The following is an 18,725-nucleotide window of genomic DNA, read 5'->3' as shown; positions in this document are numbered from 1 at the left end:
GTTGGGCCTGAAGATAATTGGAAATTTCAGATATAGTTTTTAGCTGGCAACCTAGCATTACTTATGGTAGACTTAAAAGTCGTGTGTGTGTGTGTGTGTATGTGAGAGTGTGTGTGTGTGTGAGTGTGTATGCGCATGTGTGTGTATGTGTGTGTATGTGAGAGAGTGTGTGTGTGAATACGTGTGAGTGTGTGTGTGTATGTGAGTGTGTGTATGTGAGAGTGTGTGAGTGTGTGAGTGTGTGTGTGTATGTGTGTATGTGTGTGGCAGTGTGATAACTCATGCAGACAAGTGCACATGCAGACACATACAGAGTCATCTATAACCCCCCTTGTCCATTGCATTAGTGAGGGACACTGTGCCTCGTACTGTCACACAAGAGATGCACCTCAGGGCCAGAGGCAGAGGCAGCAGGAGGTGCTGCTCCAGGAATTTAATATGTAAACAAAAGCCTGTATCTCACTGGATCTCAAGGAAAGTCCCAAATGTGAAAAACGGCAGCCGGCCCTTCCATGACAGAGAATCCTTTGTCCCCACATGGAGGTGTTGGGAGGCACTGCACCCTGAGCAGGAACAGGGAAAGGGAGGCTGGGCAGATGCCTGGCCCTCCTCGGCTCCCAGGGGCACAGAGAGAAGCCAACAGTTCGGGCAGGCCAGTCTCGAATGCAGTTCTGACGGTTACGTGGCTGGGCAAGCACATGAGCGCTGACAGTGAGTGACTCCCACCAGTGCCTCAGCTCCTGCACAGGCTCCAGGGGAGTCTGTTCCCGTCAGGGGATGGCCACAGGCCTGCCTGCCTGCTGGCAGGGCCGCCACTTCTATGTCCTGGCACTCACAATGGGCTGGCACTTTAGCATCATGTAAAGTATACCTGTCATAGTAATTTGCATACTGATTCTGTCAAAAGCAAATCAATATCTTCCTTGCCTAGATAAGCAGTTTGAGGAAAGCCAGTGAGGAAATCTATATCTATAAAAGCCTAATATGGAGATGAACGAAGATGGCGGCATAAGTAAACACACCTAATCTGCTGCCATGCACAACAATTTCAAATATACAACTATACAATAAAACGTCTATCATCCTAACCCCAAGGGAAAGCTGGCTGAGAGGAAGCCCTACAACTAGACTGAAAGAGAAAGAGGAGAATTCAGGGCACAAGCACTGAAAAACTGAGGTAGGGGGGCGCGGACACTATACGGGCTGGCGGCAGATCCTGGCTGGAGGAAGGCGATGCCTTCTTCAACCCGAAGAGAGACAAGCTCCTGATCTCTCTGAATTCCAGTTTCTGGGGAGAAGCTGGACTGTCTGCCATTGGGTCAGAAAGTGAAGGTGGCTGGCTTGCAGAGCTTTGTGCAATAATATTTGTTTGCTGTGCAGGGGTGCGAGACATGAGGAGATGCAGAGACGTGGGGAGACATGGGGACTCGGGGACATGGATCGGAGAGGCGGCTGACAGGGAGCCATTGTTGTTGGCCACGCCCCAGCCAAGTGATGCCCTGAGACTCCGCCTTGAGACTCTGCCCCTCACAACACCTCCAAGCTTCAAGCAGCGGCTTTTGCATACGAATGGCCCTCTCAGTTGCAGTTTAACCTAGCAAAGGAGGAGAGGACTGTGGCTCATGCTGTAGCTCCTGCAGGGTGCAGTAGCTGAACCGCACCCCTTTGGAGATCCAGAAGCCAGTGTTCCTAGTGTTCAGTTTTAACCCCCCAGACCCATAAGTGACACATTCTGGAGGCGGCCTCAGTGAGCACCAAAGCCCCACTGAAACAAAGTGTGTCTCCAGTGCAGCAATTCTTCTTTTATAGATACAGCAGGTCCTCACAGACAATTGGCCTGGAGTCAGTTCCTCCCAGAGTACCAACAGCAATCAAGGCTTAACTACACCAAGACTTTGCACTCAGCCCACAAAGGGATATAGCAAAAGAAACCACCTCAGGTGATTGGGGAAGCTGAGCTACTGACCCCTATAGGTCACCGACCAAACAAAGCCACTCCATCAACACAATGAGGCAGCCAAAATGAGGAGACACAGAAGCATGTCACGAATGGGAGAGATTGAGGAAAGTAAACTACTGGACAACACAGAGTTCAGAATCACATTTATAAGGTTACTCAAGAATCTTCTAAAAACCTTTGAGAAACTTGATGAGTCCTCTAAGAAGCTTTGTCAGACCTCCAAAGACCTTAATGAGAATACCAAAAAAAAAAAAAAAAAAAAAAGGAAAAGGACCAGCCAGAAATTAAGCATACACAGTCTGAAATAAAGAATACACAGAAGCTCAACTATAGATCAATATGCCTCAAGAATCAAACCAAAGAGCTGGAATATAAGGAATATAAGGAAGCAAAAATCACCCAACCAGAGAGGCAAAAAGAAAGAAGAATCCAATAATGTGAGGATAGCATAAGGAGCCTCCGGGATGGCTTAAAGCGTACCAACAACCAGATTTTTGGGGTGTCAGAAGAAGAGAGCGAGCAGGATATTGTAGGCCTATTGAAAGAAATAATGACAGAAAACTTTCCCTACCCGGTGAAAGACCTACAAGTTCAGGAAGCGCACAGAATCCCAAACAAGAGGAATCCAAAGAGGACCACACCAAGACACATCATAATTAAAATGCCAAGGGCAAAAGACAAAGAGAAAATCTTATAAGCAGCAAGAGAAAACAGCTTGTTACTTACAAAGGAATACCCATACGACTGTCAGCTGATTTCTCAACAGAAACTATGCAGGCCAGATGGAAATGGCAAGAAATATTCAAAATTATGAACAACAAGAACCTACAACCAAGATTACTCTACCCAGCAAAGCTATCATTCAGAATTGAAGGTCAGATAAAGAGCTTCAAAGTTAAAGGAGTTTATCAACACCAAATCAGGATTACATGAAATGTTGAAGGGTATTCTTTAAGAAGAGGAAGAAGAAGAAAAAGGTAAAGGTAAAAAATTATGAACAACAAAAATACATCAAATACATACCTACCAACAAGTGAATCTAAAAATCAAGTGAATAAAAAATCTGAAGAACAAAATGAACTGACGAATATAATAGAATCAGAGGCATAGAAAAGGAGTGGACTGACAATTCTCAGGGGAAGGGGGTCTGAGGGGTGCGAGAAGAGATTGGACAAAAATCTTACACCTGTGGATGAAGACAATGGCGGGGGTAAGGGCATGGGGTGGGGTTGAGAATCAGGTGGAGGGGAGCTATTGGGGGGGGAGAGGAACACCTGTAATAATCTGAACAATAAAGACTTATTTAAACAAACAAACAAACAAACAAACAAATAAATAAAAACACCACTTTGATGAAAAAAAAATAAAAGCCTAATATGCAAAGTATCCCCTCGGGAGTTCAACTGATTGGGAGTTCAATTGCTATGATGTGTGCTGACCACCAGGGGGCGGCATGGAATGAAGGGAGGCCCTGGCCAGCAGCCTGCAGCCTCTAGGGACCCTACCGGTACAGGAATTTCATGCACTGGGCCACTAGTAGTAAATAAATAAACATTGTACTGTTTCATAAATCCTATTCCTCCCTTTGTATTTAGAGTTATTCATGGTTTGAATTTTACATTAGATCCTTCGCCACTAAGCAGCTTCCAAATGTAAAAACTAAGGCCACACTTTACTATCTTGACTACTTCCTGCTCAAATAACCACCTCAGCTCAGGCTCTTCCGGAGTCACCTTCTCCTTTGTGAGGAGCGAGGCGGGACAGGTTGGCAGCATGGACTCCAGAGACATCTATTCTCGTCATCAGCGGCCGTGGCACTTCCGAGGAATGTGAGGGAGGCTGCCCCGAGCTTTCTCCACTTCCGGCTGCTGGCAGTCTCAAAGTCAGCAGAAAGTCAAACCGTCACCGACACCAGTCATCCCAGTGGGGCCTGCTTCAGCGGCTGCATTGCAGGAAGCATACATTTATTTCTTCTTATGATAGTCTTCCATAAAAATTGTCTTCATAATATAATATGAATCGGATTTAAAATGTATATATACATGTATTCATTTATGTACACACACACACACACACACACACACACACACACACACACAGAATCCCACTTTAGAGGCTTTCCCTCAGAAACACAGATGTTCCTGCCTAATTGCAAACATCGGTGGGTGCGCACCAAGAAACCTCTTTTAAATAAGCAGCATCTCCTGTGCTCTGCACCCAGCGCCCCGCCCCCACTGGAAGCGCCGCCCGGGCTCTCTGAGGCAGTCGCAGGCACAGCGTCTCCGTCTTGCTGTCGGTGCTTCTGCAGTTAACCACGCAGGGTCCTCACCTACTCTCAATTGTCAGAGTCAAATAGGTTCTCTCTTAGATGCTGTCCTTTTCTCTGTCCCTCGTTTCTTCCTCTTTTCCATCCATCCCAGACCCAAACCCACCCAGCCACTGCCTGACTTTCCTCAATATACTTTGATCAGAGTGTGTGAGTGTCAGCGAGAGTGGGCGCTGCCTAGCCAGCTGATCCCAGTCTGTGGGAGCCTGCGGCCCAGTCCCAGCCTGTGGGCCAATCCCAGCCTGCCGGAACATGTGGCCCGATCCCAGCCTGCGGCCCGATCCCAGCCTGCGGGTCGATCCCAGCCTGTGGCCCGATCCCAGCCTGCGGGTCGATCCCAGCCTGCGGGTCGATCCCAGCCTGTGGCCCGATCCCAGCCTGCGGGTCGATCCCAGCCTGCGGGTCGATCCCAGCCTGCGGGTCGATCCCAGCCTGCGGGTCGATCCCAGCCTGCGGGTCGATCCCAGCCTGTGGCCCGATCCCAGCCTGCGGGCCGATCCCAGCCTGCGGGCCGATCCCAGCCTGTGGGTCGATCCCAGCCTGCGGCCCGATCCCAGCCTGCAGGCCGATCCCAGCCTGCGGGCCGATCCCAGCCTGTGGCCCGATCCCAGCCTGCGGGCCGATCCCAGCCTGCGGGCCGATCCCAGCCTGTGGGCCGATCCCAGCCTGTGGCCCATCCCAGCCTGCGGGTCGATCCCAGCCTGTGGCCCGATCCCAGCCTGTGGGCCGATCCCCGCCTGCGGGTCGATCCCAGCCTGCGGGTTGATCCCAGCCTGCAGGAGCCTTTGGGCCTCGGGGGCTTGTGGGCCTCGGTGCGCACACGGGGCCCGTGGGCTGAGCCTGTGGCCCTCGGCTGGGCTCCTGCCTTCAGCCCCATGGCTGTGCTCCTGAGCCTCCCTCCATCACAGAGCTGCGGCCCCAGGTCTGAGGCGAGGCTGTCGCCTGTGCTCAGGGCTCCGAGGCCACAGCCCACCGCACTGTGAGCAGCCCACACTGGTGTTGGTTTCTCTCCTGGTCATTGGGCCTTCCCCTTCCCCTTTTCCTGCGCTGGGAAGGGCCCCCGTGGCAACCAATGGAAGGAGCAGGAGGCTTGAGTTACACAGTTTTGCAAAATGCCCATGAACAGTGAAGCCAAGGTGGAAACTCCCGGCCCTCAGGCAGCCCAAGGACACTGGCTTCACTATCCTGAGCAGACAGACGCTGGGCACGCACCATTCAAACCATGTGTGCGTTCGAGAGTGAAATGCATGCCTCCCACACCAGTGAGGGCTGCAGACGCAAGGGAACGCTGACTGCCAGGCAGGGACAGGGCCCGCTGGGGGAGCAGGGACGCGGCCGGCCTGGGAGAGTCAAGTCCTCGTCTTGTGTTTCCGGAGCTGCAGCTCGAAACGGTCCACTGCTCCTGCCCAGCGGCCAGGCCTGCACTTTAGGTTTCACAGCCATGAAGCAGGTTGCCCCGCCCCAGGACTCCACATCTTCACCTCAGAGCACCACCCATCTGCCTCTCAGCGCCTTCCTCCCCCCTCCCTACCTTTGTTCCTTCCTTCGTCCATTTAGTGACACCATTAGATGAAGGGGTTTGAGCAAGAAGATTAGATTTGAACAAAGTGTTCCAAGGTAAAACTTCCCAGCGTACTATTTAGGGGGGATGACATAATTCGGGGAGCAGTTAAGTTCTGGTGACTATTTCTGAGTGACCCTTTGCATAGTCAAGCTGTGGGAGGGACAGAAGGGGGAGGGAGCACCAGGCTGGGGGTGGTAATAAGGGACTGTAACCTGGATTCAAACTGCCTACTGCTCTCAATGACGTGGACAAGGTTACCCGGAGAGCTACGCGCCCCCCCCCCCCCCCACCTTGTGTTGGAATTTTATTTTCTCGTTGGTTTTTATTCCTTTAAGATCCTGACTTCTAAATGGATTTACCACTTGCTTAAAATAAATAGATCAACACAGAGTGAAAACCCTGCACAGTCGCCAGCAATTGCTACCTAATGTCATTTCTCATTGAGTGGTTGCCAACACCAACTGCAGTCCTTACGTGGAGGGAACCACGTGCACGTGGGACAGGGTGACACCGAGGACAGCCCACGAGGGATCACACCACTCCCCAGCCCCCGGGACATCTGGGGGGCTGACGCTGCCTTCTCCGGCTTCAGATGGCCAGCTCTAGTCTCTGCACACCCACGTGCCTACTGTGCAGACCGAGGTGTCTCCATGGCATCAGGGTGTGTGCGTCTCAGGAATTCTTATGGTCCCATCTTCATCATAATTATTATGTTTCATTAAAACACTAACCAAACCTATAATGTGTTTAGTGGGACATGGAGAGCTGGAGGTCTGGAGGCCTGCCAATTATGGCATTTGTTAGAAGATTTAGGAATGGTGACAGCTCCCTTGGAAATGAAAAGAAAAAGACAAAAAAACCCAACAAAAACCTGAAGAGAAGTGAAGTCATTAAATACACAATTTAGCTGTCATGTGAACCAAATTCCTTTTGCAAAACCATTAGCACCCCTGAGCAGAGCCTGGACTGTGAGCATATGAATGAATGTCAGCAGTGAATAAAAAATGTGAATCAAAGTAGATGACAGATATGAAACAACTGAAAATATGAAACAGTGTTATCCAGATCCTGGACCTCATTAGCTTTAGCTACGTGCACGCTGAGCTCCACAGGGTGGGCCCAGAGTCTGCGTGCGGAGGGCAGGGGTGAGCATGCAGCTGCCAGGGACCACAGGCCCGTGTCAGAGCTAAGCAGCCGGCAGAGACCGACGTGGGCCAAGAAACGGGGCCAAGATGTTCTCTAATTCCCTCTAACTGTGAGCCCCAGTGAGGCAGCGTCCGTCTCGCCAGGCAGCTCACAAGAGAATGCACAGGACGATGCTATTCTCCGGAGAAGACCGAGTGGCACGGGGTGAATCCCCGGAGCCCAGGGGATGGAGAGGTCTCCATTCCGGGCGGCGCGGCGAGGAGAACGTCCACACTGGGAAGGAGAGGCCGCCCAGCGGTTTCACAGCAATAACACCTTCAGCAGCACCTTGCTTTAAACGCATTCCTCCCTAGATTCCTACAGAAACCGTTTACACGCAGAGTGCAGGGGACGTGTGTTCCCTCCACCCGTGGCGTGTCCTCAGCCCGTGTGCGGCTCCGGGGAGACGCACTCCCCTCTGCTGCCCCCACCATTCCGCCTGGCTGCTCCTGCCCGTTTCCAGGACAGAAACCGGGTCCTTTCCCTTTGGGAACTCACTGCGGAAAGCTGGCCGTGAATTTTTAACGTGTAACATTGGAAACCAAGCTGTGTGACTTAGACAGAACACTGCATCACAGCAACAGCAGGGGCAGGGACACCCAGACCATCTAGCAATCGGCAAACAGCGGCTCCCCGTGCAAGGAAAGGCGGGCCGCTCCGGACAGGCTGCAGACACCCGTTCCCCACCCAGCGGCAACCAAATCTCCCCGCAGTGAGGCAGCTCGCTTGCTTACTGAGCGCACAACTCTGTCCTCACCGCAGCCTAAGAGGAGGCTGCTGTTGCTGCTCCATCTTACAGATGAGGTTAGAGAGGTTGACTAATTCACCCAAAGTCCACAGGTAGGAAGTGACAGAGTTGAGATTTTAGACAACAGAGCTTAAGTTACCAAAGTATGTGCAATAGCAGAATACACATTAGAAGTAGAGTGACCAAATAACTTATCAAATAAATATTTGAGAGTGAAAGGGTATGCTATTAATGAATGTGCTAGAATAACAAATGTAAACTGTGGACTTCCTGGACAGACCATGGTGTGTGGGCGATTTAACTGCTACATGATTGAATTGAGATGAAACAGAAAGTGTCTAGATATTAATTCTTCATCTCCTCAGTGATTATTTGTGGGGAGCCTACCATGTGCCACACTGTCCTAGACCCTTCCCTCATGGAGCGACATCCTAATGAACGTCACGTGTGCATATGTGTCTGTATGTGCATATGTACATGTGCAAGTCAATAAGTATGTATGCAGGTGCAATAATAAGACAGATATGACATCTTTCCTCATATAAATCTGTTGGGGTTGGACTTTAGCCTATTAAAATTATATGGGTTGAACATTTAATCTATGAATCATTAACATGATGATAAAGAGGTAACATGCAAATTGATCCTCACACCCTTGCATAAGATGGTGACCCCCATGTGGTCAAAGATGGCTGCCACAAGATGGCTGGCAGGAAAGGGTAGTTGTGGGCAATCAGGCCAACAAGGGAGGACAGTTGAAGGAGAACAGACCTGCAGGGGAGGGCAGTTGGTGGGGACCACGCCTGCAGGGGAGGGCAGTTGGAGGCGACTGGGCCAACAGGGGAGGGCAGTTGGGGGTGACCAGGCCAGCAAAGGATGGTAGTTGGGAGTAATCGGACCAGCAAGGGAGCAGTTAGGTGTTGATCAGGCTGGCAGGGGAGTGATTAGGGGGTGCTCAGGCTGGCATGCAGGCGAGCAGTTGGGAGCCAGCAGTCCAGGATTGTGAGAGGATGTCTGACTCAGATATCCTTTTGAGGGGCCCCAGATTGGAGAGGGTGCAGGCTGGGCTGAGGGACACCCTTCCCCAGTGCATGAATTTTGGGCAACGGGCCTCTAGTTAACATGATAAACATATATTTAAAAAGCATTAGAATTTTACTTTCTGAAAGTTATGGATGGTGGAAAAGACTAGACCAGTGGTCGGCAAATTTATTAGTCCACAGAGCCTGATATCAACAGTACAATGATTGAAATTTCTTTTGAGAGCCACATTTTTTAAACTTAAACTTCTTCTAATGTCACATCTTTAAAATAGACTCGCCCAGGCCATGGTATTTTGTGTAAGAGCCATACTCAAGGGGCCAAAGAGCCGCATATGGCTTGCGAACTGCAGTTTGCCAACCACAGGACTAGACCAAGGTTCAAAAAGTCTGCCCTCCAGTTCAGCTCCCATACTCCCCCCAAGTCAGGCCACACTCCATCTCAGTGGCTCTCTCCTGCCCCGTGTAGAGTTGTGCAGTCAGACTGATCTAACTTTGGGGCTACTGCTGCTTCTGGTGCATTTCAGTCCGCACAATGACCCATGCGGTAGGCGGGATGCTACCGCCATTGTTGTCTGATTTTACAATGAAGCTCTGACAGTCAGCCGGAGGCAATGAGGGCTGCGTGAGACTCCGGACAGCCAGGCTCCGGCTCCTGGTGAAGAGGTGACACAGCCAGGACCCTGGTGACCACTGACAGTCTGGAGTCAGCCTTCTCCTCTGCAGGCAGGACACAGGTTCCACGCCCTCCCCTCGCCCCCACCCCTTTCCCCCCTTTTCACCATCAACAAACCCCCCCCCCCCCCCCCCCCCCTGCCTCTCAAGAGCGGCAGTGCCCTGGACACTCTCTAAGCTCTCAAAAGCCATTTCCTCATCTATTTTTTAAACCTGGGCATAATAATGGTGCCTGTCTCCCAGCACCACTGTGAGGATTAAAGGAGATAATGGGTAGGAAGCACCAGGCCCAGATACCTGGCATGGAGAATGCTCTGCCATTGTTAGCTCCTGCATTTTATTAAAGAAATCGCACTGGGGGATTAGCCAGTCTCACCATCTCTGTCCTCCAGTGCCACCTGCCACTGCTCTGCCCAGGCTCCTCCTGGGCCCGGAGGCCAGCTCACAAACAGGACACACGATGCCAGAGTGCAGCGGGGGCCCCCTGGGGTGCCCGGGGAACAAGCCTCTCAGAGGCTCTCACATGCAGGTGGGCATGTGTAACCTGGTCTCTCTGCAGGTGGAATTTCTGCATATAATTGTGAATTGGATTTTTCCTTTCTTACTTCGCAGGTGACCTCTGTATGCCAACACTAAACAATGACATGAAATGCACACTTATAACTATGGTCTGTCACAGCCACAGGCAGAGCCTTCCGAGGCAGGCCCATGCCTCCTCTGGAATTGCTGGAGAGAGACACACAGAGCTTCCAAGAAGGGAAGAATTGTTTAAATCCAGGTCAGAAAGGGCTTGCACAGTGATGAACAATGTGCAGGGTTATTCCAGGAAGCACGTCATTGTGATTCATTATATTTAAAGATGTAATTGTAAGAGAGTAACCTGTAATTGTGCATGTCTCCTTTGGAATGACAATACGCCCATGCCCACACATCTCTTTAACATAATAAACACATGTTTGTCTTGGCTTATGCTTCTTTTGCTCTGAGAGTAAACTCTTTGTTATAGATGGTTCCCCCACCCCCCATTATCCCTATTGAAATAGTAACAGAAGTAGCAGCCACGGGTCCTCCAAGCCACCAATTAAATAAGAAGCAAGTGTGTGAGGGCGTGCCAGGCGAGAACACGGTGTGTCCTGAGCTCTGCTAACGCACGGCCTCCCTCCTCGGTCGGGGCTGTCTTTCCCAACACCCATCACTGCCTGCTGTGTGCTTTCTAGACACGTGCAAAGCCACAGAGGATAAAACAAAGGCAAATGCCCACACCCCACAGTGGGAAAACTAGGGAAGTACACGTTAGTTTTACCTCAAATTAAAGAGGATCCACGGGGACATTCTCTGAGCAGAACATGCCGGTGGACTTGCAACGCTAGGTATTGTAGAAGCACTTCTTAGGGTCAGGGAAAGGCCGTGGGGCCACAGTGTGGACCACGGAGGCCTCTGCCCTGAAAACAGGCAGCACGGACAGCTGCCAGGCTCGGCACTTTTTCCCCCCTTTAACCCAGAAGGCCTGATAAATGGAGAAAAATCGAAGTGGGAGATGTAGGTTGACTTTCAAGCCATAGAACCAGAACTCCGGATGCAGGGATTGCCCGCCCACGTGCTGGGACCTGGCGTTTGAGCACCCACCTGAGGACAAGAAATCTGACTTCAGTCCATAAGGGGAGGCCTCCGGCCTGAATGCCTGAGCATCAGAGAGCTACTTTGTCCTAAATAAGCAAATAGGAGAGCCAGGGAAAAATGAAAAGGAACCACATCAACTCTGCTCAAGCTAGCGCTCTATCATTTATGTTATAACATCTTACCTAATAGACAAACATGTAAATTGACCTTATCTTTGCTATGCCCCTAGCCAATCAGAGTGACTATGCAAATTAACCCCCCAAAAGATGTCGGTTAATTTGCATACATAGACGACCAGGGCCTGTGTCCCAGGTACGTCCTGGCACCCAGGTCACTGTGAGGTAAGGCCTGGGCACAGGGAGCTGGAGCTCCTCTCCTGCCCAAGAGGCTTTAGGCCTGGGCAGGGCCCAGCCCACAATTGGTGTGAACTACAGAGGAAACACCTTTTCTGACTGCTCATTGGCTAAGCTCCCTGTATGCCACTGGTAATATTCTTAGTAACTTGGGTAATAAGAATCCAGAAAGGTGATCTAGGGTTTTTCCACCACACTTCTGGAGAAAAAAACAAAGGTCTGCTGCTGGAGGGCTAAGGAATGTCATATCCTGCCCCAGCCGGTTTGACTCAGTGGATAGAGCCCCAGCCTGCTGACCACAGGGTCCAGGTTGGATTCTGATCAAGGGAATGTTCCGGGGCTGCAGGCTCCTCCCTGGCCGGGGCCCAGGTCAGGGCTCATGCAGGAGGCAACCAATCAAAGTGTTCCTCTCACTTTGATGTTGCTCTCTGTCTTTCCCTTTCTCTTCCACATTCTCTAAAAATCAATGGAAACATATCCTCAGGTGAGGATAAAAGAAAGAAAGAAAGGAAGAAAGAAAGAAAGTAATGCATATCCTATGAAAGACACATCTTGAAAATGCCTAAAGAAAGTTGTCATTTTTTCTTGGTGAAGGGACTGGAGTCTGTGTTGATGAAAACACCTTGGTGTCTGTGGTGACTGGCAGTGGCTGCAGCAGCAGGGTGATGGGGCTGGTGCCTTCCCCTGATCATCCAGGTTGCCACCCACAAAGGGAGGCAGACTGCAGCTTAGGACATCCATCAGTAGGACATCCCCTGAGGGTTCCCAGTATGTGAGAGGAGGCAGGTTGGGCTGAATCTCATGCACTGGGCCCCTAGTCTCTCTATATAAAAGCCTAGGTGACCATCCAACCATTAGATTGTCTGATCAGTAGTTGTGATGTACAATGACCACCAGGGGGCAGATGCTCAATGCAGGAGCTGCTGAGCTGTGGTGACTTGGCAGCTGCAGTTCTTGGGTTAAGCACCTAAAACCAGAGAGGAGGGAGCCCTATTCCAGGGTGTGTCACCCGAGAACTTCTCTATCTCAATTTGGAACCCCTCAAGGATGTCAGAGAGCGGCTTCAGTCTAATCCCTGCAGGCCAAGCCACAGGACCCTACTGGTGCATGAATCCATGCACAGGGTCTCTAATCCTATATAATAAAAGCCCTAATATGCAAATAGACCAAATGGTGCAACAACTGGTTGGTGAGGGGCGGGGCTGGTGAGCAGGTGGCATCAGGCCAGATAAGGCAGGTGCCAGTGGGCAGAGGTAGGGGACAGCAAGTAGGGGTGGCAGTGAAGGGGTGATCGGGCAGTGGGGCTGGCTGCTTGCTGGCTGGTGCAGCTCCCTGATGGGCCCCTCAGAGGGAGGCCAGACTGTGGCTTAGGCCTGTTCCCTCTGGATCCCCTGAGGGCTCCGGACTGTGAGACCCAGCCGGGCTGAGGGACCCACCTCCCAGAGCACACGTTTTCGTGCACTGGGCCTCTAGTAATATATAAAAGGGAAAGTCAGTAGATGCGATAGACATATGAATTAGCAACCCAAAAAACTAGGAATAAGAGAACAATCTAAGCAGTAAAATAGTTTAAATAAACTAATGAAAAGAGGGATGAAATCTATAGTTACATAACAAAGAGCATGAACAAACTGCAGAAGAACTTGGAAAAGGACCAAACACGCTTAAGTGCCAAGATCATTGAAATGGACTTCCGGTGAGTAGGTTAACCACAGAGTGGAAACACACTGCAAGTAATCTGTAGCTGGAACAGAGAGCAGCATTAAGAAACTTGGAAGCACAACAAATTTTAAGTGAGAAAAATAAAATAAATTCATACTGAGACACATCATGGCAACTGCAGAATAACCACACAAAATCTCTTGAGTACAAGCAGAGAGAGAAGTCAGATACACTCCAAAGGCCAGTGAGCAGCAACCTTAGCAACAACAGGGGGCAGAAAATAATGAAATAATGTTTTGCAGCGAAGTTATAATTACTCACCCCCTGGACTGTCATATAATTATTCAAGGAGATGATCAAAGTAAAGACATTTTTTAGACAAAGACTGAGGGAATTTATCATTCAAGGCCGTCCCTGAAGTATCCACCAAGGAACATATTTCAGTAGGAAGGAAACAGTCCGGAAGAGAAGGGAGATGCAGAAGTAGCACGAGGTCACTGATAGTGTGGCTGCGATATGCCAGGCTGCTAAGGGAATGAAAACCTATTGGAGGATCCAAATTACACAAAGCAGATCCAAATTATACGACGAAATCTTATCATTCAACCATTGGTGAAACTCTATCCATATACAAACCATCAAATTCACTTGATTTTACTGGTGAGTTTTACCACCCTCCCGGAACAAATACACTTATACAAAAGGTTTTGGGCTTCAAGACATGTGAAAGAATTCTGGGGGGGAAAAAAGAAGAAAAAGAAAAAAGAAAAATAAATAAATAAATAAAGCATCCCATTAGTGATAAATAATAGTGTAATTGTTAAAGTTGATATAAAAAGTAACATTTTGGTGTGGAACCTTATTTTACAGTAATAATATGCCATTATTTAAAAAGGTACAAAGCGGTTCCTGCAGTAGAGGACAGAGACACCGTTCTAGAGAAAGCACCTGACTTGGTCCTTGGAAAGAGCCGGGAAGCTGCTGAGCCAGCTGCAGACAGAGAGGGGCTTGGCCGCCCAGAGAGGGAGGCTGGCAGGGAGGGTCCGCAGGAACCAGCACGCGCCTACAGGAACCGAACGCCAGGCTTCAAAGTGAGACGTGAGTAAAAAAATAGGGAAGGCCGTGAGCTTCATCTCACCAGCCAGCTGGCGAGCTCAGGAAAAGCAACGCTGACAAAAGAGAAACAGGTAAAGGACAAGGGCTGTTCTTTTGTCTTCGGCAGAGATGAGGATCTGGGTAAGGCAGGCAGGTATTATCTAAGGGAACTGGTTTCATATTTCAAACTCAGGGCAGCTTGGAGCCCAGAGGGGAAACCGTCACTGCCCAAACTGTATTGTCATTCCTTAAAACGATAACACATGTTTACCTGATTTTTAGGACAACGGGATCGAAGGGAGTGGAAGATGCCGCAGCCCTAGGACAACGGAAGTGAAGGGGCAGGATGTGTCTGACGCCTGGGAGAGAAACCGGGCATGGGCCTGAGGACAAAGAAGGGGCCTCTGGCCCTGAGCCAGCAGAGCCGGAGGGGCAGAGGGGCGGGGGAGGGGAGAGGGGCGAAGGCCTGTGTCCCTGCTCAGGGCAGACCCACTGACCACTGCACAGGGAAAGCAGAGGAGCCAGCCTCTCTTCTGAATTCTTGGCCCGTTTTCTGGGCTGTGTACTCCCGGTGCACAGGACTGACCAAGCAAATGGGCATTTTTACTGATAAAAAAACCAACTTCCTCAAAGACAAACATTTAAAATGAAAGAACACGTGTGAGGATTGAAGTGAAGAACAGATTGGGAGATGTTGGTTGCCAAAATTTTAAAAACTTTTCAAAGCTGTACTAAATTTTCTGTTCTTTTACTTATGAGACCTACTTCATACACACACACACACCCTCATCCTCATCATTTCAGGAAGCTTTATTACTAAAGATTTTTTTAAAGCAAATAATTAGAAAATTGATTTTCCCTAATAACCAGGTAAAACGATGACAAGTTGACTCATTTAACACCTGTGACGGTAATTTTTCTAGATTTCTATTGTGTTGCAAACTAGAAAACTATTCTGAACTCACCATCAGGCATGATTTAATTTTTTTATTTTCCAGTTACTGCTGACATAACGTAATATCTTAGTTCCATCTGTACCACACGGTGCTTTGACCTGCAAACGTCATTAGGAACCTCCCGGTGGGGCAGCCTGTTCTGCCTGGTCCGAGCGAGCATGGCTGGCATTGCTCCGGGACCTCTGGGCAGGTAGGTTCAGGTGCACCAGGCACAGGGCGTAAAAGTGCCACAAATAGAAACCTTGGCATTTTGCATGAGTTAATATTCCTGTTACCTCATAGCCCTATGTCCCTCTGCACGGCTCTGTTTATCATCCTCCCCAAATATGAGCAAACTAAGCTATGCAAGTGACCCAAAATAATAGTTTTTTTTTCCATTGCAACAGTTAAAATATAAATTGAATGACCACTTAATGGGCCAGGAAAGTGTCCCACAGACAGCACCCCCCTCCCCTTCCCCAGGGACAGAGCAGTGGCAGCAGGACTATACACAGGGAGTATCAAGACAAGTCCCAAGGACAGCTCTGAGGCCTAAAACCACCTGCTGCTCTGAGAGCGCTCTGCCCCCAGCCCTGTCCCCTCCTTGCTCAGATCCTCCTGGCGGGAGATATGAGCATCTGACTTTGTTTCCAACTCTGAGCCACCCAGGTGCAGAAAGGAAGAGGAAATAGTAGCCAGAGAAGGTCAGCATGGGGGGGGGGGGGCAGGCAGACCCAGAGAACAGCCAGTGCCTGGCCAGAAATAAATCACATAAGGAGCTGCCAACAGGCAGATCGATGCCCTATGACCAGCACAGATCCCTGTTAATAAAACAGGCACAGTGAGTGCGATAAGGTCACAGAGATGAGAAGATCATGGCAGGAAAAGAGTGGGAAGGAAGGCACCCCACAGAGTGCCAGCCGGTGGAGGAGGCGGAGCTGGGACAGCCTGGCACTCAGATCTCAGACCCGAGCTGGGAAACAGACTTGCCCGCGGTCCCGGGTGCCACTCCCGCGCCCACTCCCTATGTCCGCTGCACCAGCATTATCCTCAGGGTGCCACACAAACCCATTCCCCGTGAGTGAGCCTTCACACCAAACAGCCCGGACAGGCAGGGGAGGACCGGCCGGGGGACTGGCTCCGCCGGCCTGGCCTGTCGCTTCTCAGTCCCTCCGAGAAGCCAGGCCATCGTGCCCCCGGGTGGCTGCGGAAATGAGGCGCAGCGAACTTGAGCGGCCCCTCGCAGCCGTTATTAGTGTGATTAACCAGACTGAAGTAGTCAGGAGCGAAGAGCAGAAGAAAGAATGGTAATTGAATAGAAGGGCAGCAGGCGCAGCGATGGGAGCGGCGGCAGCGGGTCTGCCCCCCTCACGGCGGCCCCGGTCCGCCCGCCGGGCCGGCCCGTGTGCCTGCGGGAGGCCGTGCGCGGGGCAGACAGCGGCAGTCACAGGCCGATCAGAGGCGGCAAGTGCGCTCGGTCCCCTGACGGGACCTGCTGGCCTCAGACCCACAGGGAGGCTCCCTCCGCCGCACCTCCCTCCGCCGCCTTGGCGGCTGCCCCTGGGGATGGAGTCCTTTCCTCCCTGGCCGCCGGGCCATCTTGGAAAACCCGGGAGACGCATCCTTTGCGGGAGCAGGTGACCGCTGCCCCCGCCCAGCCGCCCTCTGACTGCCCGGCAGGCGGCTTTGGGGCGACGAGGGCCGCCCTCCGCCCCGCGCCCGGGGCCACAGGCCGCTCCGCCGCCGGGCAGGTGCGGGGTCACCCACCTCCGCCGAACGCCCTCGGAGCCACTGGCAGCGGCTGCGCGTCTTCGGATACAAAGTCTTTAAATGTAAAGTAAGAACAAGAGAAAGCACCACAGCCTCACAGAAGACCGCAGCGAGTGCGCGGGAGGGAGGCAGGGAGGCCAGGCCTCCGCTTTCCAATGGGAGTGAAAGGAGTTCCAAAAGAGGGTCGATTATTTTAAAATGTGCAGCTTGCCTCCCTGGCCTGTCCTCCCCGTCTTCGCCCCAAAAAGCGCTTCCTGGAGGGGAAGCCTCAGCCCCAAGCAGGGAGTGCGGGTCGCCTCCTGATGCTCAGCCTGGCGCCGGGCCGCGGCCGCTAACCTCCCAGCGCCCTGCTCCCCTCTACCCCTGTCTGTGCCCCCCGCCTGTTCCCCCCTCGCCTTTTACCCGCCCCCCCCCGTCTGTAGCCCCCACCTGTCACCCCCCACCTGTCACCAGGGCGCCGCTGGCCCGGGCTGTCACCCGCTCAGGGCAGAGGCCAGCTCCCTCCTCAGCGCGGCTCCCGCTGGCGGTGCCCACCAGGAGCCGCACAGGAGCCCCCCCGGCCCCGCCCGGGCCTCACCGATCTTGGCCAGCGAGGCCAGCAGGATCCACAGGGTGATCTCGAAGGGGATCTGCACGTGCGGGTAGTCCAGGGTGAACACGGGCAGCCGGCTCTCCTCCAGCGGCGCCGTCCCCGGGGCCACCACGCTGGCCGGGCTGGGCGGGCTGGCGCTGGTGCCCACGGCCCTGGCGCCCGGCAGCGTCTCGGCGCCCGCGGGCCGGGCTGCCGGCAGGAGCAGCAGGAGCGGCAGGAGCAGCGGGAGAGGCGGGAGCAGCAGCCGCTCGGGCCGGCGCCGCCCGGTGCCCGCCGGCTCCATGGCCCCGCGCGCGGCCCCCCGGCGCTCAGCGCATCGCGCCCCGCGCCGCCGCCAGCCAGGTCTCCGCAGCGCCCGGCCCGGTCCCCACCCGAGCCTCGGCCGCCCTCCGCCGCCCTCCGCCCCCGGCCTGTGCCCGGCCCGGCTCGCCGACCGCAGCTGCAGGCGCGGCCCCGGGCGGCCGGCGGGCGGGGCGGGGCGGGCACGGCGCCCGGGCGGCGGGGCGGGAGGGCGCGGGCGCCGGGCCGGGCACCGCGCACCTGGCACCTGCCCGAGCGCGCGCGACAGGGCCCCGGGGCAGCCGGGGCGGCAGCTGCGCCCCCCTCCGGCCGCCACGCGCCGGGACCCGCCGCCCCGGAGCCTGAGCGCCGCGGGAGGGGTCGCCGCGCCAGGCGCCCAGGGCCGCTGTCCCCGCCCCGGAGGCAGCGCCGGGCGGCCACCCAGGCTCCGGCTTCTCCCGGGGACACCTGCCGCAGGGCGCGGGGGCGGCGCCCAGGCTCCGGGTCAGAGGGGGCGCCGGCGGGCAGGTGGAGCGCTACCCCGCAGCCCCGCCGCCCTGAGCCCGCTGGAGCTGGCGGGGGAGGCTCTTGGTCCCCCTCAGCCCCCCAAGAGTCACGGATCCTGTCCAGGACTTTCTGCGCCTCGACGTCCCGCCGGACTCGAGGTTCCCTGTCCCCCCGCCCCTGTCCCCACCCCCTCCCCGGAGCGCCATCCTGTCCCCGGAGCTGGCTGTCCGCCGCTGGCCCTCCCGCTCCCTCCCGGCGCGAAATAGAAACATCTCCCTGTTTTCAGGGCTGGAGGTGCGCATGTCTGGGAGCCACAGAAATGTATTATTTCGTGGAAACCCGGTGGTTTGCCGGCGTAGCCCTGCTTGACCCGCGGCGCTGATTACAGGGCGGCTGCGGCGGAGGGAGGAGAGG

The 18,725-nt window shown here is 53.3% G+C and overlaps 1 protein-coding gene across 2 annotated transcripts in view; it reads right to left on the bottom strand.

The window, feature by feature from the left end:
* Positions 1-18,243, bottom strand: part of SLC9A2 (solute carrier family 9 member A2) — a 126,732-nt gene extending 108,489 nt beyond the window's left edge. The window contains exon 1 of one of the 2 annotated variants that reach the window (XM_045587294.1): positions 17,511-18,243. In XM_045587294.1, the coding sequence (XP_045443250.1) occupies positions 17,511-17,808 (298 nt within the window). In that variant the 5' untranslated portion in view covers positions 17,809-18,243. The remainder of the gene's footprint in view (positions 1-17,510) is intronic. The other variant, XM_036453950.2, reaches the window with a different exon arrangement.
* Between the last annotated feature and the right edge of the window lie 482 nt (positions 18,244-18,725).

This window comes from Pipistrellus kuhlii, unplaced genomic scaffold (assembly GCF_014108245.1).
Source record: "Pipistrellus kuhlii isolate mPipKuh1 unplaced genomic scaffold, mPipKuh1.p scaffold_m20_p_27, whole genome shotgun sequence".
NCBI classification, from domain to species: domain Eukaryota; kingdom Metazoa; phylum Chordata; class Mammalia; order Chiroptera; family Vespertilionidae; genus Pipistrellus; species Pipistrellus kuhlii.
Note: the sequence above shows the minus strand (reverse complement) of the source record. Positions and strands in the feature narration are given on the sequence as shown.